The sequence below is a fragment of the Brachyistius frenatus genome, unplaced genomic scaffold (genome assembly GCF_029030835.1).
Source record: "Brachyistius frenatus isolate BFR_SWC_R1_liver_20210118 unplaced genomic scaffold, ASM2903083v1 Contig_44, whole genome shotgun sequence".
Lineage (NCBI taxonomy): Eukaryota > Metazoa > Chordata > Actinopteri > Embiotocidae > Brachyistius > Brachyistius frenatus.
This window is the reverse complement of record NW_027210643.1, coordinates 1,029,296-1,057,277: the sequence shown is the minus strand read 5'-3', so window position 1 is coordinate 1,057,277 and position 27,982 is coordinate 1,029,296. Positions and strand designations below refer to the sequence as shown.

Genomic DNA, 27,982 nt, shown 5'->3' with positions numbered 1-27,982 from the left:
AAGGATAAAAGTGAGACTGTTGACATGAGCTTTGTTAAACGGGATAAAATCTGTATTTGAGGCACACATTTGTCAAAACTTACAAAACATATACAGTAGCTGGCAAAGGTGAAGTGGTAACTCATACAAATCTTATAAGGGCACATATGCTGAAAAATATTTACAATCCGTCGAGGTTATACAATGCATGGACACATATCAAATTAAATTCCCACACTGAAGACTGAGGACGATCAAGTCTTTCCTGCGCGAAAACAAATCTGCACAATATGTGGATAAAGTATTAAGCCATCATGTGAATAAAATGTAGCCCGATCTGCAGATAATGTGCAATGTTTTTTTTTAAATCCATTCAAGAATATCTACAAACTTGGTATCATGCATACTTAAAGAAAACCAAGGCAGGATGTGTGTGTGTTCATCAAAGAGGTCAGATTTGTAGCATAGAAATACAGATATGTGTAGCTTCATTATTTGTTGTTGTTGGCTTTACATAAAAATTCCACTGTGAGATGGACTGATAGTAACAGCTCCATAACTGTAACTCCTTGATCCTCCACACAGTTTGATGTCCCTTATTAGGACACAGAAAGAAAAAAAATCCCCATTCTTCCCCCCTGGCCAACCTCCTCCTACTCCTTCTCCCCGTGTCTTTCTGGGCAGAGCTGATGTCCTAAAATGGTCTTATTGTTTTGCTGTTGTATGATTTATAAAATCCTGTGGTTTCTGAACTGAACTGTCAGTGACTTCATTTGTGCATTTCCTCCTAAAGAATAGTGGTTTGGACTGTGTCCCCTCCACCTACATCACTCTGCATTTTTTTCCAACACAATTGGCATTCACCATTCTATTTCTGGGAATTTGCTTGTGGTCAGAATGAAGCTGTAAGCAATGTGAAAAGAAAACTACATCAGAATGAACAAAAAAAAAAGATTGTATAATGACCTCTGAACACTTGATAGGCCGTGGGTGGATAACACACACACACACACACACACACACACACACACACACACACACACACACACACACACACACACACACACACACACACACACACACACACACACACACACACACACACACACACACACACATAAAAAAAACCACATCCTTTCTTACCAAAGTGAGACCTGAACTAAATGTTGTTGTAATGAGTAACGAATTCAAGTTTACAGAATGGAAAGAAAATATGGAGATATAAGAAAACCCTGCAGTGGCTTTTTTTCTCAGAAGAAAATAAAAATGTAGAAGAATAAAAAACACAATGGCTCTTTGCACAAATAGTTTTCCTTAAAGCTGTGAAAACAAATCATTGTGGTTGAAAAGGCTTATTCCATCCTTCTTAGCATGTGTAAAATATAAAATATAAAGTATCTTCCTCTTTACTGAATAAATCCAGTCCAGTTATATCAGTCTCCCTGACCGCCCTGCCGATGGCTCTGTCTCTGGAGTCCAACCGACAAATTAGAAACTCTGAAACACTGTAAGTTTAACACTGAAAGTTTAACACGGATCAGATCAGACGGTCTAGTACAGCAGCATCCCACTGAAGATGGTCAGAGGCTCCGAGGAGAAGGCCAGCTTGCCGGTTACGAGGTCGATGCAGACTGTGTCCCCGGCCTCCATGGGCAGGATGATGTTGAAGACGGCCACAGCTCCTGGGATGAGTTTGGCCTCTGCCATCGGCTTCTCCAGGCCTTCGGGCTGATACCCGGCCGAGTCCACGCGGGCGACTCCAGTGTTGGACTTGGACAGCACGGCCTCGATCTTCATGTTTTTGTGGCCCGTCAATATACCACTGAAGAAGTACTTCCCACTCACAGGAGCAGTGAAGTAACCTGCAGGGTGGAAAGAGGGCATAAGGACAACACTGATGGTGTGCATTGGCTGTGTATGATGAGATCAGACTGTGTTTTTAGCATGGTGGATACAATGCTTCCCTCAACTGTGTGAACTTTGGTTCAGCTAAACAATACTTTAAAAGATCGGTAGCCTCTTGGATCGTATTCAGAAACCAATTCATGGGGAAAAACTTTAAAGGGCCACTTCACCCAAATATAAACAATGACCTAAAATGGGTTCTCGCCACAGGAGTGAAATAAACAGATAGTTCTGGTTTGATTTGGCTTGTTTTTTAGATACTCAGCACCACATTTCTGTCAATGTAGTATATCAAAGAATGACATTTGAATTTTCAGCAGGAACCCTTTCACACAGGTTATTCCACACAATTTCCACATTTTACATGAAAATTTGATGACCTCATCAAATTTGTTAAAGATCAAATTTTGCTTGTGACCTCTTAAAAGAAAACATTGTTAGCAATGAGAGCTGACCCTTCAATTCTGCTCATGCTTTCATAAAAAACTTTAGTTTTGATCCAAACCATAATACTTTCCTAAACCTAACTAAATGTTTTTTCTTTTTGCAAACCCACCCCATTGTGTTTAATGGCTCCTTCTACTTCAGACGAGGCAAAACATGACACTAACACTGTATCCTGTAGTGGACTGACAAATGTATTACACACTTTGGCGTGATACTGGGTTGATGTTTCATAAAACCAAGGTTTTCTTTCACAGAAATGCATTTATTTTGTCTTCTAGTCTCTTCTATCAATCATTCCACAACTCAAATTTATCTTGTGACCCTTTGAAGGGGTCCGAACCCTATGTTAGGACCCGCTGGACTAAACTAGCTAACTGTATCTAAAATAGCTTAAAGCTCCAATTTTAGCAGCTATGAAAGTGAAATGCCTTTTACACAATGATGACCAATATTAATCAAATAATCTCATCCTCAGTATCATATCAGTCACAGGTGCTATTTCAATAACCACTAATATTACTTATGATATTTTCAGCACAGTGATAATACGTATGTACTTAAGTAGCCTTCTTGATGCTGGGCTTTTACCTGAAAGGAAGTAGTTTTACCCTGTTCAAGTGGTATGTTTACTTGTATTAAGTACATAAGCATCATACATATAGTATCGAAATATGTGATTCTGGACTACATCATTAAAGTATACTTTATTTATCTATTTTACACTTTTTTCTGTGAGCAAATCCTGTGGTTGAAGCACTTTGAAGACACATTATATTGAAGGATACCTATAATATTTAGATACCTTTTGACTTGACAAGCACCTACTGTAATTCCAGTCGTACTATACCTCACCTGTTTTGGGATCGTAGACATTGTTTTCATTGGCAAAGACTTCGTTGAACACTATGGTTCCTGTGCTTCTCATCGGGCGAGTCAATGCAGCAGAGAAAGAAAGGCGTGGCACGTGGGCATCAGACCCTGCAGGACCTGATGACAGACCAGAGACAGAGAGTGGGAGTTAGTGTGAATTAAAGATCAAAGACTGATGAGTGCTTTCATCTGTTGTTTAGTAAGAACAAAACATACCCTGTTCACCTCTGAGACCTGCAAGATAAAAACAGAGTTCATCATCCAACAATACAATTTCATGCAGTTTATTTTCTATTCTTATCACATTTTATTTATGCTCGATGTGAAGACAGATCAAAGATACAACTTGTAAATCTTTAAACGTTCCTATATTCTGCAAAAGTTTGATGTTATTACCTGGAACTCCCCCTGGTCCCTGCTTGCCCTCTCTGCCTGGAGGTCCCACCCTCCCTACGGGTCCCATAGGACCATGGATTCCTTGTTCCCCTTTCTCTCCATGGAGCCCCGGTAGACCAGGTGGACCTGAAGGAGAGGAATGTTTGGTGAGACAGCACAGCTGGAAAACAACTGACTGAGAATCGTCTTTACCAGAAATTGTATCCCTGAGGAGGATTCCAAAAACATGTAGAATATGCCAAGAAAGTCAAGACATTTAACCTGGTTTGACTCACAGCATGACTTTCACTTTCAAGTTGACTAAAACTTCTCCTTCAGCCAGACTTGATAGGCTTTTAAGTGAATTATTTTAAAGATGACAGCCTAAATTCTTTCTTTGGGCTATTTTTCCCCCCACCACCACCACCGAGTCTCCCTTCCAGTGAATCCTATCTCTAGACAAAAAGTCAGATCCCATGCCCTCTGTCCTCTGTGACTCACCCATAAAGTCCTCTACTGTGAATTTATGGAACTGTCGGACCAAGTCCACCAGTGACGAGTTCAGCCTGTGTATCTTGGAGTGAACACTCTCCAGCTGGACGTTCTGGATATCGTCGATAACCTCTCCTTGAGATGTGACAGTGACATTGAGTCCATTAACGCAGCTCCATAGCCCGGACACATGTCGGTTCAGGCCGTCCTTGATCTTCTCCAGGCTGTCTGAGAAGGAGTCGAAGCGTCCACAAATGCCCTCCAGCTTGGAGAGCCTTCGGTCCAGACCATCGCTGGACCGCCGGCACTCCCCCACCTCCGTCACATAGTTGTTCCTAATTATTTGGATCTCTTCGCCCAGGCTGCCGAATTGTATCTTCGAGTCGTCCACATGCTCAATCAGCTCCTTCTGCAAGTGGTTCACCTTGAAGAGAATGTAGAAATGTGTTAATGTCTGTGTTTCGGGTGAGTTTCTTTTGACAAAGTTTGACTAAAAATATACTTTTTTTTTCCCGTCTTTGTTACAGTTTATTTTCCAATGGTCTCTTATACACACAAAAATATGCAAGAAAACTCAAATATTTATGGTATGTTTAAATATTTTCATAACTGCAATAATATTATGTGAAGACACTGTTGCCAAGATAACCATGATGTATGTTTGACTGGCATAATATTGTTTTTACAGAACATAAAGAAAAGTGATGTTTCAGTTTAAAAAGACAACACATAGATCATCAGTGCTGTTACCAACCATGCCACCATGTTTTCTGCCTAATACAAGGGGCAAGTTTAAAATGCAGCCCAAGAATGTAGATCCCAACCTTGGGACCTAAATGGGTCTCAAGATAAATCTGTGGCGTGACAAAAATGTTCATTAAAATAAGAAAGATGGGGGAAATGATTTATTTAAGTAAAATTATGATTACTTTTTCATTTTTAGGCCCCTTTGCATCACGGAAGGACGCAAATTTGGTCTAGACTCAAATACTGTATCTTCTGTTGCCACGAGCTTGACATGAAATGTCTCATCGGCTGCTGGATAAGTTATCAGAACATTTTATACAGATGAAGCCTAGTGATATTGGCAATCCCTTAGTTTCTCATGCAACATGTTTCAGTGTGTCAAGAAGCTTCTAGCCAAATACCTGCAACATATCTGTAGTTTATTGTTATGTAGCAAATGTAACCATGCTGGCACCTTAAACAATGATGGTGAACTCTGCAAACATCATAGTTTCTGCCAGTTAAATCAAATATATTAACGTTGTCACTGAGAGGGTGTTAGCATAGCAACTAATGCTTTGCTTTTAGGTCAAAGCACAGAGGCGATCGCAACTCTTGGACTTGTTAGTAGAATCTTAGTCCATGAACTCAGTGCCTCTAAAAGCCTGACCAGAAGCCCCCACTCTTCACTAAAATTATACATTCTGATAAGGGTCTTTGGCTTTGAACATACGAGGGTCAGTGCCGATAGGTTAAAGGTTGCTACAATATTTTCTAAATTTACTTGAGGTTAATCTACCCATTAAAATGCAACGACCGGAAATGATCCCCTATGGAGAGTGCTCAGATCTTTTTACACTGTGAATTTGGGTCTGGGAACACCAGGCTGGTGCTGAGTAGGCATTGCTTTAACACACAGAGTCACAAAGGTCAAATATACAATAACACACAGGGGTTAGTATCTGTAGTATGTCTTCATCATCACCTCATCTTACCTCAGAGATGATGTCATCCTTGCTGTTGGTCAGATCAGTCAGCGTGTTGCCGTGTGTCTGTATAGTCCTCCCCAGGCCCTTCAGAGTGTCATTAATGGAGTTGAATGTGAACATGACCCCAGCCAGCTCTCCTTGGATGGACTTCAGATCGCCTCCTAATCTTCCACTATGGACAGAATGACCGTCCAGACGTTTCTTCAGATCGTTTATGTTGGTTTTACACTGGCCTGTACATTCCTCCACCTCCTCCCTGAGTCGTCCCACCTCCTCCTGCAGGTTGGAGCAAATCTGAGAGCACACAGATTCTCCGGAGTCCACTTTTCTCCGCAGATCTGTCAGCTCTGTCTGGCACCTGTTAAGGCCATCCATTGTGGAGTTGGTAAGCAGGCGCAGGTCCAGTTCTACAGAGCTGCAAATAGAACAGTCCTCAAAATCATTTCCCAATGTCTCAATCTCATTAACAATTCGGTTGAAGTTCTCTCCATTCTCTCCTGTTACAGCTATTATCTTTTTGACATCATCTGTTAAGTTGATCACTTTGTCAATCAGTGAGTCTCCTGACACAGACAGATCGTTCAGTTTGGTGTTAAACTTCTGGATCTCTTCTTGGTTGGCCACAACCCTCCACTGTAAGGTTTTCACAGTGTCATCAGTGATGTGACCTTTTCCATTAGGCCCGCAGCTCTCATTGCACATTTTTGTGGTTGATGTGAGCCTTCTGTCGAGGAAGGTCGTACTGTTCTCCAGCTTGCTTAAACGTCTACTATGGTCTGTCACTGTGTCTCCAAGGACAGCCACATCCAGCTCTATTTTATCGATCTTGAAGCTGTGGTCGTCCAGCCGACTGACGACCATGTTGCGCAGCTGGGTGAAATCTCTCTGAACGGTGTCTTTAATGTTGTTCCCGGTGTTAGTGCACCTCTGTTCAGTCTTCCTCACTGTGTTATTCAACTTCTTTTCCAGTTCTCTCAGCCTACCATTGAACCGGTCCTCTGTCACTCTTCCCTTCCCTCCTCCTGTCCCAGCTAGCTCCTTGTCCAGCCGCCCTTTGATGGTGTCACACTTGTTTGCAGTTGAGGTGACACGGCTGTCTACATCAGACAACCTCTTTTCCAGCTCGGTGACTGTGTTACAGCAGGCCTGGGAGCGCTCCGTCTCCTTGCGGGAGATTTCCAAGCTTTGCCTCAAGTGCTGATCCATGGAGTTGATCAGCTTCTCCACGGCTCTGATCCTGTCCCGGTCCTCCTGCTGCTGGCGCCTCAGGTCCTCCACACCGGCCTTGAGGAGAAAGGCATCATGAGGACATTAAGTTGTACAGCTCGTATCAGTTGTGACTTTTGTTTTTTGATCTGAGGATTCACATGAAAAGCATTCTGACCACGTTCAACATTGGGAAAACTTTCTTATTAAAGTGTTGTGTACCTTATTTTCTAAGTTTTCAGATTGCCCCTTTATCAGAGTCAGGTGTGCACCTATGATGCTTTGTTTGTTCAGAGACCATTAATATCTGAAGAGCTTTGCTTCTTGATAGGTGCAATTTCATCGAGAGTAAAACAATACTGTATATATTACTTATGCATATTGCATTGCACTGTATAATGTATCAGCCTGGTATCACGCCAATGCAATGTCATACACTCATCAGTCCACTAAAAGATACCGTGTCAGTGTCATGTTTTGCACACACACATATGACTGAGTTTTAAGAAGGAGGTGGTAGGATGGGGCACAAAGAGTGATAAAGTCCATGTAGTAATGAGTTCAGAGGAGGTTTTGATGGAACAAGCCGAGAGACCAGCGTTTGAGTTTGTGACAAAGCAAAAGTTAACGTGAGTTTCTTTTAAGTTACTTATATAATGTATGTTTCATTTCCTACATAAAATAATAAATTTCATCCCTGACCAAGAAGGTTTTGTGCCAAAACTTAACTAAATCGCGACCATGTCATATTTAACCCAAACTATGCTCTTTTGTGTTTATTTTGGGCCTAAAATTAAGGCTCCCTACTGTTTACTCCCAGATGAGGCCAAACGTGACAGACATGGTATTCTATATTGGACTGATGGGTATTTTACATACTTTGGCATGATACTGGGTTAAATATATTGTATTGTATTCATTGATAATTACTGCAAGAGTCTGCAAGGCACAGGCTAAAGGAGTGATGGTGTCCCAAGGTCAGACAAGTGTTTAAAGATAGCTTTTCTTGCTAAAAAAAAAACTTACAGAGCTCAGTTCAAAGTAAGGGTGTCTTGATCACACGGTTTTGTTCCTGATATGTTGATATTGAGTATTTGCCAAAATGCCAAATTCATTTTTAATAAATATTTTCCAACATAACACAGCTACAAAGTGCATACTGAGGCTTCAGTTATGCAGTTATATAAAAAAAAATTTGCTCAGCTTTAGGAAAGTAGAAGTTTAACAGGCTTTTCTTTAAAGCTTTTCTATATTGCTCTTCATAGTGTACTGGTATTTTATGGTATTTGTTGTCAGCAGTGACAGTGTAGGTCTGATTAAAATTTTGAAAGGCTTAATACCACGTCTCTTTATTAAGTTCAGACACAGTTTTCAACCAACAGAATAAAAACAAAAATATTAAATATTTGTGGGTAACGGGGGGGAGATGGGAGAGGAGGGCCTTTTATGTGTCTATGCCTAGAGGCCCATGACTGCACTTTAATGTGAGGACAATAAAAACCCGATTTATACAAATAAAATCTGCTTGATGAATAATCCTAGGTCTCTAATTTTTCCAAACAGCTGGAAAACTGTCCGGCCTTATTTTCATTTTTCTTTTTAATCTTTCTTTAACTGCGTGATTATGGGCTTCTTTTTTTTTCGAAGTCATATTTTATAGTTTTATTATTTGTTTGTACAGTGGTTTATGCTGGAGTGCTGATTTATTGTATTACTGCCTGCATGTGGTCATTAGTTTTTACTGCTTTAGCGCCTCACAGGGAGAGATGGGAAATAAGTGCAACAAATTACATTAAATGTTTTTTGCCATGTTGATGTGATTATGACATATTGAGTTTCACCTGGCAGGCAGAGCAGGACAGAGACACACGTCTCTCCAGCTCCGTCAGTATCTCCTCCTTCAGAGAGTTCAGCTGGTTCCCCCCTCTCCTCCTCCTCCTCCTCCTCCTCCTCCTCCTCCACCTTCACCTCCGCCTCCTCCTCCTCTCGCTTCTCCATCCAGTTCGTTGCTGCCTCCGTTCACCAGGTGGTTGTTGATGTTTAGCAGGGTTTGATCATGGACCTGAACAACCCAATATTCATATGAATGAATGTGGTCTATCATTGCTTTTAAATTACAGACATCTACCCAGCCAGAGTATGACATGTGGATTACCTGTGTCCTGTTATAGAGATGGTCAAGTTTGTTCTGGATGTTGTTGATGGTTTCCTTCATGTATGGCTGCGCTGAGTCAGCAGGAACGATGACTCCATTTAGTCCAGGTCTGGACGAAAGAAAAGTTTACATTTCTTCCAGCCAAGATTTGTTATAAACAGTGTTGGAGGTTATGTTTAACAAAGTAATGCATTACTGTAATCATATTATGTTTAAAGCATTATTGTAACGTGATACTAATTAAACAATTATGTTGCTAATTAGGTGACATAAGTTCTTTGAACTGATTCTGCTTATGCACATGTAAGTCTGTGTATTTACACAGTATCCTAAACTCTAGATGAAAACTACTTCTTTATGTCTACCTATCCATACATTTGAATAAACAAGCATAGTCAACTGTCCTGACACAATAACCAATCATAAACAGGAAGTGACATACCGTGCGCTGTACGTCTTCTGTGATAAGAAGACTAGCAAATTTGAATTTGCTGAACTTCCTTAAACAGAATTTCAGTGAGCAGATGAACTCCCTCTATGAAGTAACACATATACATGATGTATTGAAAACAACAAATACATACAGCCTCTGGTTTATGCCGTGGATGGTGGTCTGCATGTTGTGGAGGTCTTTGGTCAGACCACGGATGGTGTCCTCCAGCTTTAGGATCTTCTCTGAGTCACCTGGACAAAAGGAGACAGAGAAGAGGGAACAGACAAAATGAAAGTGGAGCGCAAAATGTCCAGTTATATTTTATATTTACTGCTTACAAAAGAAAACTTTATGAGGCATTACAATGTAACCTTCTGCTTCTCACTGTGAGCGATGGGATCCTACATGAACAGTTTAAACTGTGTTGGTAATTTCAATTGAAATATTTCTGTAATTGTGCTTCTTTTCTTACTGGAAAACTGTCCAGAACGCAGTGGAGCTCAGTTGGGAAAAATGTATGTCATTTACTTCCAAGCACCAGTCAGAGTTAGCAACAAAGTCTGAAGAAAATTTTGGAGTTATTTACTCGTGTTGCCAGCACTGTCAAGCCGATCTGATCACAGCACACACACACCATCCTGATGGAGCAGATATGCTGGATTGTAGAGTGTTAATCTCTTCAGAAATAATAACTGAGCATGTTTTTCTCCCAAACTTGACCTTTGATGGCTTCTTATTAAGTTTTCAAGGGCTTCTAATGCAGCAGACTTTTACAGTGATGTATCATATAATGGTGCTTATCAAAACATCTTAAGCACGTGAAAGTTTTGATACTAGTTCACAAAAGTAAGTTCATGGCATTAACATAAAACATTATTTTAATGACATTCACTTTAGACTCCAGGGAACCCTCCCTACCTTCTCCCCCTCGCTGTCCACCGCCTGTGTTGTGGCTCGTCTGAGTGACGCGAGGTCGCCCTCCGCTGACCTGAGTGTCAGCGGTCCCCTGGGGCCCGTTGTGGCAGTCTTCCCCTGAGTAACCGTGGCAACACTTCCACTCCATTTCCGTCACCATCTTGTAAGCAACCTTATACCTCGGCCTCCTGTACGTCCGGTAGCTGAGGATGAAACACACAGTGAAATGTTAACTAAATTTTCATTTGTTCGGACTTGACGTTCATTTTTTCAGCCATGATAGTCCAAACAGATGAATCCTACTGACGGATCCCTTTACTTCTCCTCTAGATCCACTGTCTTGCTTTATGACCAAATTCCTGTAAAAATCCACCTGACATTCACACCAGTTTTAGCTATACCTTTTGTTTCGAGCAAATTTATATCCACATGCTTGCTCTGACGCTAATCTAACATGATAGTTATAGACATCAGAACTGTCCTTTTCAGCCTGTTAGCATGCTGACATTAGCATTTAGCTCAAAGTGATGCATTGCTTACAAATAGCCTCACAGAGCCTCTAGCAAGGCTGTAGACTATTAGCCTTGTAGATCTGTGTCTTAAACTCATGACAATATAAGAGTTAAAATTTGCAGTGTGATCCTGATGACCAAGTCAATGACCTGTAATGTTTCTGAACCCTAAACTGAATACCACCGCTGTTTCATGGGTTCATTAAATGTCAGGAAATGGTTGCAAATCATCTCCTGCTGATGGATGGGATTCTGAATGCTTTGTAAACTTTCCTGTCTCATTTTCCAAAAGAAATCCATTACATTTACAGTAGCCAGTACTTAATCTTCATTTCCTATTCATCTTCCTTTGAAATAATATCCATGTCTTATTTGGAAAGCTCTGCTGTAGTTTTATTATTAATGTGTCATTCAGTGCGACTGAGGAGACTCCCTGTTTTAGGAACAATGCAAAAAATAGACTGGAATTGGACAGAACTCTCAATAAAGATTTAAAGCAGCGTCACAGGCATCTTAACAAGCCCTCAATGTGAGTTCAGCAGGTTTCTCCCTTTTATGCCAATCCACAAACATCACAGTAGGTATCGCAGAGTATTTTCTGTGCCATAAAAAAGATTTCATCTTCCAGGTTTCTCCCCCTAAAGGCTGAGAAAAATAGAGTCCTCTCCGATTAAAAACAAAACAGGGCTCAGAGAAATGGAGGCAGAGTTATAGAAAGAGAAGAGAAAAGAGGAGAATCATAAAAAGAAAGAAAGACAGAGTAAGAAGAAGAGATTGTTTTTACAGGGTAGGAGACTAGACTGTGGTGCCTGGAACCCCTGTTGGCTTCATTCTTAGCATAGCCCAGGTTTAGGCCGAGGCCCCTGGCAGACACAGGGATCAAGCAGCCAGGCCAGGGTCGCACAACATAGTGAACACTTCAAAAGAGGAAAAACATCAGCGGCACTTGATTAATGTTTTCTTGCAACCATGACATGCACATTTGGAAAAATCTTTGAGTCAATCCCATTTCTTGTAAATTTGCTCCAATATTTGCAATACTGGATATTCCCATGTCGGCACCAGAGAGACTGGAGCTGCACCACCGCAAAACGTGAGACTTTGAGACCAGCAGTTTATCACTGAACCAGTCAAATATGGAGCCGTAATCATGTCTGCAGTGATGTTCTGGATACACACAGAGGGACAGTTACAACCTTCCTGTGCAGACTCAAGAGACAGCAACAGAAAAGAGTGGAGAAAATGGACTGTCTACATATAGGACAGAGGGAGAGACGACAGATGAGAAGGGGATACAGACTTTTGTGGATCTGAGGACAGGAAGTTCAAGGAGCAGGACTGAATACAGATTAGACTCCGGCGGCAGAGATGGTGAATTAGAGGGGATGTGAAGCACTGAGAAGAATGGATACTCACGCCACTCGAGGACACTGGCCCCAGGTGCAGCGCTGATAGTCGGGTTTGATGTACGTCTCCACCCCGTCCTCCATCACACAGCTAACCGTGCGTGTCACCACATAAGCACACCAGTTCCTATGAGATCACACACACAGGAAAGGAAATTTAAAATGAATGGCTGTGACGGCTGAGAGTTTAAGTTTAGAGCCAGGCGTTGACACAAACATAGCAGCTCACTCGGTATACACACTTCGGTTCTGTTCTTTGTTTGTCACACAAAGATTTGAAAAAATAATAATGAAAAAATGTGTTCACTTTTTGATTGTGAGGCTCCACTGATAGTTTTGAGATCAATATCTCAAACCCAGGAATCGTTTATTATTCTGTACAACACTCAAGAGAAATTGGTGCAAATGTCAGATCAGTTCAGGATAACTGCACGACTTTAATAATGGTTGCCATTGTATTGCCTCTCTGACTCCAGCCCACACAAACGCACACACACGCACACACACACACACACACACACACACACACACACACACACACACACACACACACACACACACACACACACACACACACACACACACACACACACACACACACACACACACACACACACACACACACACACACACACACACACACAGGCACATCTGGCATTGTAGTGTTTATACAGAATATCTCTGTAAAAACCTACCAGTGGTAACAATCATTCCCCAAACACTCGATAAAAATATTTATAACTAAAATACTATATTATCCAAATATTAATCTGAAAACAGATTTATTTTCTCACTACAAGTCAGTTTAAGATCTACTCAGTTCCCTTATGTAGGCTACATTTAAAGAGTTACTGTTGTGAAGTGGTACCAAGTTCATTGGAAAAGATGAAAGATGAAATTCAGTTGTCATTCTGTACAAAAATGCATTTTAAGCTTCAGCTACAATAACTCCTACATGAGTCTGGAAGTTGGTATCCTCCAAAGTTAAGTCTCTCTTGGTGTTTCACACTTTAGAGGCACCTTAATACAGCACAGGAATAACAATAATAACAAGGGCAAGGGTCAGAAAATGGTTAGCTTAGCTTAACACTGACTGGAAACAATTATCTGTCCAACATAAAAACATTGGATTTAGGTAACCTGTTAGTAAACGCTTGCTTTTTTTAAACATCCAGCAGACAGAGAATATTAGCTTTTATTTGCAGTCATATTTGTAGCCAGCTGGCAAATGTGAGACAAATATTCACTCAAATGATTTACTTTTTACATTATGTACTATGTCACTGAGACATTAGGGGAAGATTTTTCTCTTTAGCTCCAAAATGCTTCATAATCACAAACTCACTATATCTGCTATTTGGCTCTGGGCGAGTCCTGTACAGTGGTTTAGAGATTTCTCACTGAAAACAGCTGCCTGCTGTGGTTGAAATAACAAAAGTGCTTCACCATGAAGAACTCTTCACACTACATTTAATCCATTGTTAGTAAAATAATACTCATTATAGTTGCTTCAGGTTCAGGTTTAACCTTAAGCCATACTTTTGAAGCCAACTCAAATATTGATTTTAAAATAACTCCCATTAAAAGGTTGTTAAAAATGAGTTAACGTGACAAAAATGTCCCCATTAACATGCTTTTAGGCTCAAAGTCAGAGACAGGTTTACAAGTAACCCCCACACTCCCTCACACTCCAACAGTCAGTTTGTTTTCGTCGCCCTGACCTCCCCTGACCCTCAGATGTCTCTAGTGATAACAACTGCAGATAAATTTAAGACACAGACGTCCTTCAGTCACTTTCTATCATCATTTTCATATTACCCAGAATCCCCATCCACTGCTATTTCTCTGGTGGTTATTATGGCCAATTACTGTCACTCTCAGATTCATCAGAGGAGAACTATGAAGGGTTTACAGATAAAAGTTGGAGCATACAAGGAGTTCCTTCATGCTGGGAAGTCATTCAGCAGCTTTCGTCTCTCTGTCGTTTTGTCCGTCACTCTTTCTCTCTTGCTTTATGTCCTCCTGTGTGTAACTCCTTTTTTAATCTTTTTATCCTTGCCCACATTTTCTTCCTATCATCCTCTCTCCCTGTCCACCTCTGTTTATTATCTGCCTCTTATCTTTCTTTCTGTTTTCTCTCTATCTCTTCCTCTGTGTTGCTCACTCTGACTACACTTCTCCCCTCTGCCCTCCGAGACCGCGATTCTCCCCTTCATTCCTGAGCTAGTCTCCCTGACACGGAGCGTTTATCATGGTTTGATCCTCCCAACCCCCTCATGGCCTCCTCCTCATGCTACTGTACGTGGGAAAGTGAACACGATTAATTAGCTGCCAGGCTCTATAGTAAAGGTTCTTCTTCAATGTACACGAGTAACATATATCAAGGGCAGGTTGACCTTTATCATATTCATATTGTATATGGACAGGAGGCTGTGGCTCAGACGGTAGAGTGGGTTGAACACTAATCGGAAGGCTGGTGGCTCGATCCCCAGCTCCTCCTGTCCACATGCCTAAGTGTCCTTGAGCAAGACACTGAACCCTAAATTGCTCCCGATGTTGTACCATCGGTGTGTGAATGTTCTCCTGATGGCAGCACCCTGCATGGTGATCTGTCTCATTAGTGGGTGAATGGGAAAACATGTTAAAGTGCTTTGAGACCGAAAGGTGATAAAGCGCTATACAAGTACAGACCATTTACCATATAAATAGAACATCCCTAGCCATACAAACACTGTTTGTGAAGGTGTCAATGATTTCTGCCGCTACACCGGTACATAAAGATGGATGGTGGTTTGGTGCTAAAAGCAATCAATAATTACATTTGTCAGTATCAATGTTCAAAAATTATTCAATTATCAATCACAATTAATTATCAAACATCAATTATTGGTGTTTTCTAGAATAATAAAGAAATGTTTGTGAAAATACAAGAACATGCAGTTCATTTTTAAAATGTATTATTTCAATGCTAAGAGCAGTACAAGCAAATGTCCGTTAGCCTCGCTGTATCAGGGTTGAGGTAAATATCTGAGACAAAATTTGGGTTGAGTAAGCTGAAAAATCACCTGAGCCAATATTACCGTATACTGTATACCTCTACAGAAATCCAAGTTAATAGTTATGTTTTTATTTAAAAATAACGTCAATATGAGCCACCATTCCCCAGTAATGGTGAGGTTATACTCAAGGTAAGGAATAAAATATATTTTTACAAATATTTGGTGAATAAACCCTTTTAAATGAAAAAAGGGTCAAAAACGGAAAAGAAAATGTCAATAGCACTGTACTGTACAATTTCAAAGTACTTCTGCTGAGTATTTCCATTTCGTGTGATGTTATTCGTGTATACACCACAACATTTCAGAGGAAAATATTGTTCTTTTAAGTCCAATACTTTGATTGATATTTGACAGTTAGGTTACTCATTACTTTGCAGATTAAGTCTTCACCATGGTCCACTTGATGCAGGTACCTATTAAGATTAATTAAAATAAAAGAAGTTGAAATGATCTCCACCAAAGACCACTTACATGTTAATCAATATGTAACAATAACTGAATAATATAACAAATACCTTTCACTTGAATAAACTGAGTAGATTTTAAGAGGGCAGGACTTGAGTACTTTTGCAGTACTTTATTCGAGTAAAGAATCTGAATACCTCTTTCACCACATGTATAATGTATTCCACGATCTCATGTAGTATCTCAGTTGGATTTTAAAAACTATGTCATAACCTTAAATATGTTTTAATTAGCATAATTATTCCATCTGCTCTTTAAATCAATATCAGAACATGCAAATTAAAGAATAACTTTTTTTTTCAATGTTAATAATTTCTGATATGGTCCTCATTCTTGAAGGTCAACGCTGTGTGTGATGTGTTTTTTTTTGTTGCCAAATAAGACATACAGAACATCAGTATGGATTACAGATAAACGACATTGTACAGAAACTCTTCAATATGTGAATCTAGTTTATTTGCTACATTCACTGTTTATATTATGTTGCCTTGAACTTTTGGGAATTTTGGAGTATTCAGCTGCGCCTGAAGTGAACACCAGATCGAGTATAAGTGAATGTGACTCGGCTGAAATGGTTCAGTGCTCATTCGTACAAACTTTGCTGTAGCTCCTTCTGAGTATTTCCACAAAATTGCAGTTGCTTACAGCAATCCATGTGTGAATTGTTTGTATTACACTCTGCTTTGCTGTTCTGGTGAACGGTTGGCAGCACGGATGATGAGCAAGCTATAACATTCGTGAGCGAGTATTCCAAGTTATGTCGTTTCATCGATTTAAACAAGGACCTGAAACTTTTGTTTTGTTTGTTCAAATTTTGTGTAAATCTTTTGTGCCCCGTTCACACGCAACAGGAGCCGTCTTGGAACTTCTTGTTCACCTCCTCGTATTGATGTTCTTATCAGAGCTTCAGAGCCCTGAGTGATTATTCAGAGAAAACTCTGCCATCATACACAACATCTCAAACCAGCAGCCGCCAGAGCTTCCAAACACAGCTTCTCTCCCCTCATGTCCTTCCAGACACTTGCGGTTCATCGCACTCTTCCTTATTGCATTATGATGTGTGAGGGTTTACTGGGTTATCTTGTTCTGGTCTTGCTTTGTTGAACAATGTATTTTGAACTCAACATTTTTGAGAATTGTAACATCTCTATCAGGAGTTGGACAAACACAAGAGGAAGGGAACGAGACAGCGGTGATAACGCAGAGCAGCTCAGTCTTTTCGGCCTGTAGTTCCACTGTGTTGTTTTTGTCACGGTGATTCAGTGGGACAGCACTGCCAATCTATTATCTTGACTTACTGACTGTCGGTGTCACAGACAGGAGATAAAGCATAAAGTTGGCAACTCTCACACCCTATCGGCTGATGGAGAACAGCTCTGTGTCTCGTATAAATAAACTTAACTATCTCTCACTTTTTCACTAGTGAGCAAACACAGATGTGCATACATACACGCACATATACATACATAATAGCATCCATCTCTGCAGCTTCCAGACTAACTGCATACACCACCCTCCCTGTGGCTTCAGTTTCCATCTTTCCATCACTGGATTTTCACTTCACTGAAATACATGAGAGAAGTCTTTATGCTTGTTGGAGGATGACGAAGTGTAAAACTGAATAAGTGTGTGTGTTGGCAAGTGTGTGTGTCTGTGTTTATAGGCAATGCTCTTCACACAAAAAACCAAATAAAACCAGTGGATTTGTTTATGTTTGTCCCAGCATGTGCTAAACTTCTGCTGCATGGGTGACACTTCCCAAACATTTCAGCTCCAAACCCACAGGCCTTTTCTTCTCCCACTCTAATCAGCGTGAAGTTAAGCATTCCAAACAGTAATCCAATAAAGTCGCATTAATCCTAATGGCCGCAGAGAAGTCGCGGAGATGAAAGTCCGCTAACTAGACTTGGCATCTTTTCCATAAATTTAAAATACAATCGTAAGGACACACACACACACACACACACACACACACACACACACACACACACACACACACACACACACACACACACACACACACACACACACACACACACACACACACACACACAAAGCCAAACATTCCCAAGAGTCCCTCACAGCCAACAGAAAACACTCACACAGCAATTTTGAATCTAACCTGATTATCTTTCCTCCTTACGACACTTAAATATCACACGATATGCAATTATGAACTGACATTAATGACATCAACTATCAAAGTCTCAAACTCACAGCATAACAGGGTGTTAAAAGAAGGCGTAAGACAAGGAACATGCATGGGTGTGTGTGTTTCCCTCCCTTCAGTGGGATATTTAGCAGCCAATCTTCCTGTTTCCTTTATGATATCAGCACCACAGGAAAACACAAATACACACGCCAGTTCCAGCACATATCACGGAATGCTTATGACTACAATATGTATTTCAGAGTGTTTGTCAGATAGCACTAGATAAAGGCAGAAATGCAAAATTAGAGTACAATACTGTCCTCAAAAACATTCAAGTTGTTTAAACCCTTGAACCTCAATAACCTGCTAGCGGAACAATCATCACAGAATTGTGCTGTAAAGCCAAAAATTATTTAAGCCTACAGAACTTTATGTGAAGTTCTCAATGTGAAGGCTGAATTTGTAGCCATGTCATGCTTCCCTTAGAAAGGCTTATGGAAGCTGCAGTCTGCTGCTCATAGCGGGAGGAAAGGTTGTTGTGAAAGCTATTGTAATGTAAAGTAAAGTAAAACGTTTACGTGGATTTGGCAAACCAAAGAGTCAGGCAATATTACAAATTGCCATGTTTTAATTTTTACAAGTGGATAGACTTGAAGAGTGAGGACTAACTGGTTGGATTGGCAAGTAGTATAGAAAGACGTTGCAGTTGGGGCCACGGTTAAGTCTATGAAACTGTACAAAACGTACAAGACATCTAGAACATTTGTGAATGCTGCAGGCATTTTAAAAAAGTGTTGACCATTTAGCCTCAAACCACTTCAAACCAAAGATTGTTCGCATCTGTTTTTGCTAGAAAGTCATCCTCGTCTTCCCCACCTTTGTTAGCACATTCCTGCATTTCTTGGCACATTTTCACAGCCAACTGTAGATCAGTGAAAAAGTGTTAGACCAACAGCAGTAATGTTTTTAAACAAACAAATCCCCCCATAACAAGAGCAGGTCAAAAACGTGTACAATGCTGAACCAGGTATGACATGTTAATATAAAACAAGGGGTTTTGATTTAAAATGGATACAGGAAGTCGCATTATTTGGCCAACCAATGGTGACTTTCTCTGTCAATCACACGGTATTCGCTATATCACTCAGTCAGTGACAGGCATGAGCACTTATAGAGCTGGCCTCACTGTAGCGGCCCTGCCAAAAAACTACTGGCAAAAACTGGGAATCAGAAACTCCTTTGTATACCTTTAACCCTGTTTTCTTGGCAAAATGGAGGCAGCAGAAAAAAAAGCTGTAAACACATATCAATTACATATCATGACCTTCAAGCTGATATGGTAAATGTGTTGCTTATTTACACATCCAAAGAGCATGGAGCAACATTTGCATTTATTTATAGCTGTGTTTGTGTCTATTTATCAAATGTAAGTAAAATATTTACTGACATGTTGCACTTTTTTGTGCCCTGCTCTTTAAGCTGCTAAATGTCCGAAAGCTTTTACAAGCTAGTTGCTAACTCTGTCTAGTATTTATTTCTGAACTGATTCAGTACAATGGGCTTTTAAAGCTGTCAGCTACATGTGAAAACAACACTGTGAAGAAAAACAGTAAAACTGTGGGCCGTAAAACTAAAACAATGAGCTGAAAGACATTAAAATGCTTGGTAGAGTTGAGAGGGACTAAAATCGGATGTTAACTCTTTCTGAGTTTGTTGGTGAGATTTTCTCCTTTCACATTAGATACTATTATATAGTCCAATTTTAACATGCAAATGTTGATGAAAGCAGCTTTAACGTGCATAGGATCATCAATAAGAAGGTATACAGAGTTAGTAGCTACCATCAAATCTAAATATTCCTTAAATCAACTAAGCAGTCCCTTCTCAGTACACATAGTCACATGATCTGTTATTAATATTACATTTTCAATTACAAGAGCTTTAAGACAACGAGAATGGGAAAACATACAACTATGTCTTCATTTCTTCTCTGCCAAGCACAGAGCAGTGAAACCTCCATTGTACGTGTCTTATTTTTATTTACAGAGCCACAACTCAGCATGAGTGGAACTCACACCTGTCTTAGCATTGCTTTATTCCCCAATAAATATCACCTCTTACAAAACAGCAGACTTCACCATCCAGCAGGAAGTGGAGGTCTGACATCCCAACCCACATCAAGGTTTATTTGATTCAATAGCAGCTCTGCATGAGTCCTACACAGAAGAATGCAGGTTAAACTAGAATATTCCGTGACAAAGGTGGCACAGAGAGTAAGTAGGAGGAAGAGGGAATGAAAGAAGAAAAAAAAAGGGGGGCGTAGTTTAATACTTTAAAAAAGAAATCACTTGGTGGTGCCTATTGTTGAGGGATCTTTCATTTAGCTTCAAGGGAAGGCTTCGACAGGGACCTGAATGAGTGGATGGAAAGGGGTGTGTCTCAGTGTTTGAACTGTGACCCTGAGGTCAAGAGCCCCCTACAACGCCCTTGTAAAGACACACCTCTGTACCAACACCGAAAGGCACACAGGCTGTCACAGACAACAACACACACTCGAGTGCACTCACTCATGCTTGAGTGATCACACTGGGACAGACAAACATACAGAAAGGCAGACACACACATTCTTTCTACTCTGTCCTAAAAATGCAGTTTTACTTACACACACACACACACACACACACACACACACACACACACACACACACACACACACACACACACACACACACACACACACACACACACACACACACACACACACACACACCGTGTTTCCCTTTGGACCTGCTCCAACATCAAAGGACAGCGTGGCTGTGTAAACTTCTCTCTGATTGTTTAGCCTGACGGTCACGAAGATATACAGAGAATTTCCACGATACTGCCATTTGCTTTAGCATTATAGCCCAGATACGTCAGTGTTCGGAGGTCTGCGGGATTTTTCTGTGGCTCTCTCGAATTTTAGCCATTTATGGAGGCGTGTGTGTTGGAAACTCAAGTCTGCTTAAAGCCTTGAAATCACAGTCGCCCAAAATAGTCCCGATTTTTAGCTTAGTAAATCTTTATAGCTCCTCTGAAGTACAAATGTCTTGTCATGTTATTTATTCAGGGACTTTAGAAGAGGTTTATGGTTTCAATTGTTGAGTGGTGTGGTGGGATGTGATGAGTGTTGGGCAGAAATCCAAGACTCTTATAATGTTCTGTAAGTTCATCTAAACAAAGTAAAGAAGGCTTTCTCAAATGCAGTCCATGCTGGAAACGATGGTAATTTGGTTACAATGACTGTGTCTGCAAAGCATCCCTTTTCCCACATTTGTATTACCATATGTAAGGAGATGTTTTTAAGTACCTAATTAGCAGAAAGCAGAAAATCACACAGATAAAGTGAATTTGGATCCGTTCCAAGTTTTGTCTAAGAAGAGGACAATCCTCTTAGTGTAATTGCCTGGCTACATAGTGGTGCGTTTTGGCATGTTGTAACTGTGTGAACATTTTTCTTTCGCTATAATGCAGTGCATTGTGGGAAACATTTTAGTTCTCTAAAAGGGTCACAATAGCCTCTTTAAGATTCAGATGTTAAGAAACAACTTAAGAACCTGCTTAGCGGCTCATAAGGCTGCGCATACTTGAGCTGCTTGGGTTTGATGCTGACATCAGCATGCTAATATTCTCACAGTTACAATGCTAACATGTTAATGCTCAGCTGGTATAAGGCTGTCATTGAATCGAGGTCATGGTTACAACATGGGAAATTGTGTGCGTGAAGTGTTTGACACTTAAGTGGTTAAGTTGTTCGTGTTTGCCGAGCGAACAAGAACTCCGCCATTTCTGAAAATGTCAGCAAACACGTCACAACCAAGCGACAACCCACCGTGATTTCAGCCGTTGGTTTGTGAACGGCCATTATGAGCCTTCAAGTTTGGACTTTGGCTGTCAGCATCTTGCTAGTTCAGAGCGATTTGGAGCCAGAAGTGACCATATTTAGATGAGCCGGGGAGGCGTAGGTGGTAGATCTGACTCGATCAGATTGGGGACCCGACGATACTACGTCCCACCCACCGATAGCGGAAACCTAATGCTAGGCTAAGATAATGCTTCAGTGCAACTGTTTCCATTTTGACTGACCCAAGGGAAATGTGCAGGCTTTGTCACAGACAAGCATTAAGTTGTTCATGCACTGATGCTAAAATCCTGAGCGACCACAACAGAGAACTGAAACCACAGTCTACTTCTGCCCCGCTGGAGCCACTGGGGTTGATTAACTTGCTTTGAGGCAATTATTAAGAGGAACTAAATTACAGACAGTTGTTCCCGTCTCATGCCCAGATTGGTAAACTCTGTCGCATTCTCAAGAGTAATTGTTGCTCCTAAAGCTCCCTAAATTATTTTCAACAACGTCAATTTAGTGGCTGTGGTGCTGTATGTAGGCAGGGAGAGCAATATCTGTGGAAAAAGAAAGTGAGAAGAGTAGAACTGAAGAAGAGAGAGTGTCTTGTGGCTGCATTACAGCATGTATGAGGCATCTTTTGGTCGTGGAACGGGTATCAATGTCTTGGAATTAGTTTTCCTTGTGATCCGCACATGTTGGAGCCAAATGGTGGCAGAACAAAGAGGTGCTTGTCATTTAATCATGAAGGAACAAATCTTTAGGTTTACAATCAACGTTTCAGCGGAATAAGAAAAATAAACAACAACTCAGGTCTCTTCATGCATTTTTCTTTTTTACTAGAGCCTGAGTGAAACAGAATTTTTGGGGCCCAGCTTAGATGCCAATATTAAGTAGTAAAAAAAATTAAATACTGATGTGTAAACTCAAATGTGGTTATCAAACACTTCTGACAAAAATATTTACTTCATGTTGCATATTTTACATAAACTTCTATGTCAAAAATGTCAACAGGGCACTTAAACCGTAAACTTCAATGGGGATATAATAAAAAAATAACTATAAATACGTTGTAAATAAAAAAAATTAAAAAACAATCGAAATTACCCCAAGCATCGTTTTTCTGGATTATGCTGTGTAAAAAAAAGTTGTTTTGTAACAGCCAACATATACGTCAATATTGATTTATCTGTGATGGGTCAATATCGGCCAAGCAGTTCATCTGTTGGGTTATTCTTTACAGCTTACTTACATGTATTCCACTTATGGACTGCAGTAGTTTGGTATTATAATATATGGTCAAAAGTATACAGACTGTGTATAAAGACTGTGCTGGTGTTGAAGGATTTCCCTGAGATGTGTAACTCCAATGACTGAATAAGAGCACCGTGCATTTGTCCACCTTCATGACTCCTGTATGTAGCACCCCACTGCTAATTCAGAAAAGTGTAAGGAGAGATAAGTGTGATGGATGAGATCAAAGAGAGACGATGCAGCCTGTCCTGTGTCTGCTCCTCGCTTTCCCTCCTGTGGTAATCTAATGTCCTGTCAATCAAACTGTCAATGAGCCAAAACAGGTCAGCAGTCCACCTGCGTCTAGCCTCAAACACGCTGCTGCTTCCCGCTCTTCCCCCCTCACTGTCTGCAGCTTAAGGAATATCGTGCAGCCCTGATATTTTGGCAGAAGATGTGTCGGACAGCTCGGGGTCCTCCTGATCCCTCCAATAAGATTTCTGCTGGAAGTTTTCAGTTCATTCAGCAGCCTTTACCACTTTTGGGAATACTTCACACATCTGTCAAAACAAATCAATTGAGTTCAAACAGATGTCACAGGGGCAAACCGCATTGAAACGGGTCAGAGCATTCCTCTCCCTGATGCATCACTTTGAATGTGTGTGTGTGTGTGTCGCAGGCCAGCCATGCTGACTCCTTCATAGCCAACTGGTTTCAGCAGGAGGAGGGCGTTGAAGACGCCGGGCCCCCTCTTCTTCCTCTGTCAGTCTGCCCTTTCTCTTGTCGCGTCGCTCCTTCCTGTCTCTCCTCCCTCTTTCATCCTCTCTTGTCACGCCTGCTCGCTCGCTTGCCTCCAGATAGACTGTTTCTTTTCTAAGGTTTTTCTCTTGTCCTGCCAGTTTGTGTTCTCCTCACTGATTCCACCCTCTCCCAATCAGATACCTAATCTATTTCCTTTTCCTCTGTTCGTCTATCCTTCTCTTGACCTCTTATCTCTCACTTCTGTTTCGTCAATCAAGTCTTTCTCCATCGTTGTCCTCCTCTGTCTGCTTCCCACTTCCCATCATTCACAGTAGCCAACACTTCGGCTTCTTCACACACAGACAGTGCGACCATATCTCATCACTTAGGCAGCCAAGGCAGCAGCAGACTGACTGCGCTCTGATGCGGAGAAAACCCTGATAGGAGCTCATATTGCAGCTCAACTCCTAGAAGCTTCGCCTGCCTTCCATACACTCACACACACACTCACACACACACACACACACACACACACACACACACACACACACACACACACACACACACACACACACACACACACACACACACACACACACACACACACACACACACACACACACACACACACACACACACACTCAGGCTAAGTACAAACACATGTAGGCATGCAGGCAGACCCACACCACATGTGAGAGATCTGCCATTCATTCACTCAGACATTCTGTTGTGATTTATTTTATTCACACACATGCATGGACAGCTACAGACACTTCAGAGTATTCAGACCATTTCTCTTTCTGCACTTTATCCTCTTGTAGATTTAATTTTTAATCAGTCTACACTCAAAATAATCATAATAACAAAGTCAAGCAAATTTATTAAAACTCAAAAACAGAATTGTCTCATTTTCAACAGTATTAAGAACCTGAATTTAATCCTCCGTACTGCCCCTCTGACAGTAATTACAGCCTCGAGTCTTCTTGAGTAAGTCTCTGCAGGTTTTTGAACACCTGGATTTGGGCAGTTTATCCCATTCCATTCAGATTCAGATTCAGAAGCCTCTGTGAGCTGCCATTTTCAGATCTCTCCACAGATGTTCTGTGGGGTTTAAGTCCGGGCTTTTCAGGATCACTCTAGGACACCCGAAGACTTCTACTGAAGCCTCTCCAGTGATGTTGTGGCTTTGGTTCACCCTTCTGCTGAAATGTAACCATCGCTCCACTCTCAGGTCGCTGCTTTCTGGAGCAGGTTTTCTTTAAAGATCTCTCTGTTTTTGTCTGCATCCATCCTCCTCTCAGTTCAGACCAGCCTCCCTGCCCCTGCTGCTGAAAACCTGGCCCATAGCATAACCTGGCCCATAGCATGATACTGCCACCACCATGCTTCACTTTAGGGAGAGCGTTGAAGAGCAGTGCCTGGTGTTTGGCAGAAATACCTTCGAGTTCTGTCCAAATAATTCAGGTTCTCTGAGCCCTTTAAAAGCCGTTTGACAAACTGCAAACAGGCATGTGTGTTTTACTCAGAGTGGCTTTCATCTAGCTGCTCTTCCATGAAGGCCTGATTGATGGGGTGCTGCTGAGATGGTCGTCCCTCTGGCATGTTCTCTCATCACCTCAGAGGACTTCCGAAGCTCTGTTAGTGCTAGTATTGCTGGGTCACCTCTCTGGACAAGGTCAGTCTTGCTCGGTTAGTCAGTTTGGTCAGACGTTCAACTTTAAAAAGAATCCTCCTGGTTTTAAACTTCTTCAATTTCATAAGTCCTGAGGCCATTGTGCTTCTGGGGACACTCAGAGCTTTAAAAATTATTTATTGTACCCTTGGTGTTATCTACTGTATGCCTAACCTCAGTTTTATGTGAAGGTCTACAGAGTCTTCACTGCTTAGTTTGTGTCTTGTCATGTAGTGTGGGATCTTAACCCTCCTGTTGTCCTAGGGTCAAAATGACCTGCAGCTGTGTTCAACCAAGTTCTATTTTATTTTATTTTATTTTATTTTATTTTTATATCTTTTATTTTTATTTTTATAGAAGGCTGCCTCCTTGTCACCAAAGATCCCCAAAAAATATAAAAATAAAATAGAACTTGGTTGAACACAGCTGCGGGTCATTTTGACCCTCGGACAACGGGCGGGTTAAACAGGTGTCTCTCTTTATATATCCTCTGTCCAATTCATTCAATCTGCCTCATATCCAGTCAAGTTCTGAAGACACATTTAAGGGATTATTAACCCAAACAGGAAGCATCTGACCACAGTCTGAATACTTTCTGAAGCAACCGGCAGTCATCCAAAAGACTAGAATTTCACTATTAATTTGTTTACAAGCACAAAAACAAGTCTCACACACACACACACACACACACACACACACACACACACACACACACACACACACACACACACACACACACACACACACACACACACACACACACACACACACACACACACACACACACACACACACACTGACATCTGTCTATTGAACAGGCCCTCAAGCAGAAGTTCAATTACATGCTAATAACACACTATGGTGTTGCAACAGCACAATAAAAAACATACACATGTTGGCCCACTGACATTATTAACAGCTTTATGAGCGGGGCCTCCAACAGCCATCACTGATTTACAAGTGACTATTAATCAGCCATCACTGAGATCTGAAGGTAGTAACTCAAACACTGTTCCAAGGTGTCTGGAGTGTGTGATGGTACAAAATGTGGGTGTTTGGGGCATCCTTAGGATTACTCGTGTCAACATATACAGTTACAATATAACTTAACAAAGAATTAAACAGTGTATTCAATATCAGTCTCTGGGATTAATGGTGTCTCAAGTTCAGGGTCCCTGCAACTTGTCACTCCCCCACAGAACCCAGTCACTTCTACTTGACTGCAGGAATCTCCTGGGTAGAATGATAAACTCACTTCTAACAAGCCTGACACTGGGGGCCACTGGTACAGATTGTGGGCCTCCTGGAAACTTTTCACTTGGGACTCTGGAACAGTAAATAGTAAAGTAATCCCTATAAGCCCTGTCTAGCTCTGGGCCCCCTGAATCATCATACCCCCATCCACCCATTACTCCCCATTGAGGGCCCATTCTGAGTCAAAGACCAAATCACCAATAAGATATTTCCTGAAGAAATGAGAATTCAGTCCATGTGTTCTTTTAAAAGGGCACTTTTAGTTGACTTATTGATATTACGGACTGAAAGAAAGAAGCAGAAAAACACAATCCTCAATATTGATCAGATGTGGTCATATGCTACTTCTTTTGGAGAGAGAGGATTATTTTAGCTGAATTATCAATTAACAGTTATATTTTTGGCTGAAAATACCAGAAAAGGTTGAAATAAAATATCCCTGTACAAATTTTACACAATCCAGGGTGATAGCTTCATAGTGAATATTGTGGTAAACCACATATTCAACAACAAACATGCAAGTCACCTTAACATATACAGAAAAAACAGTGAAACAATTTATTGTTCAGTCTGTAAATGGTGTCAAATGTTTCTAAGAAAGACCCTCTGGAAACTCCCCAGGGGCCTCGAACCTTACTTACTAGCTGTTTTGTGGGTGACCCTCACCACCATTTACTCTAAAATAAACACGTTTCCAATAAAGGTTTTGAATTGCAGCTGTTCTTTTTCTGTTACAGAAGCAAACCGGAACTGCAACAGGTTGATCACATTTACGCACAACATTTACGCACGGGTAATTTATTTATAGCTTACCTGTGTCTGCTCGCCGCTCTCTGACCCGTCTGAACACTGGACTCCGCATATCCAAGACCTGAACAAACCCGGGTTAACACGAAGGCGAGCAGGTAATATAAAGTCTCCATCCTTAAATCCATTGCGGATTAAATACAAATGAATATCATTTAGGTCCAAAGTTTGTTCAAGAAAAAGTCTCCCGTTTGTTCCTCACGTTCAGTGACGTGCTGTCGGTAAATGAAAGTGGAGAGCCATGACTTCATAGGATGAGAGAGTCCCACAGAGTCCCGACAAGTGCATTTCTGACAGTAAACT

General features: G+C 41.0%; 1 protein-coding gene across 1 annotated transcript; it reads right to left on the bottom strand.

Moving 5' to 3' along the window:
- Positions 1–30: 30 nt before the first annotated feature.
- Positions 31–27,982, bottom strand: emilin1a (elastin microfibril interfacer 1a). Its single transcript, XM_069703090.1, is given in 13 exon segments — positions 31–1,841; positions 3,184–3,318; positions 3,418–3,435; positions 3,598–3,723; positions 4,078–4,492; positions 5,790–7,067; positions 8,831–8,926; positions 8,929–9,051; positions 9,145–9,253; positions 9,729–9,828; positions 10,496–10,695; positions 12,421–12,537; positions 27,686–27,982. Coding segments are annotated over 13 exon segments (3,150 nt in total). The 5' UTR covers positions 27,808–27,982; the 3' UTR covers positions 31–1,530.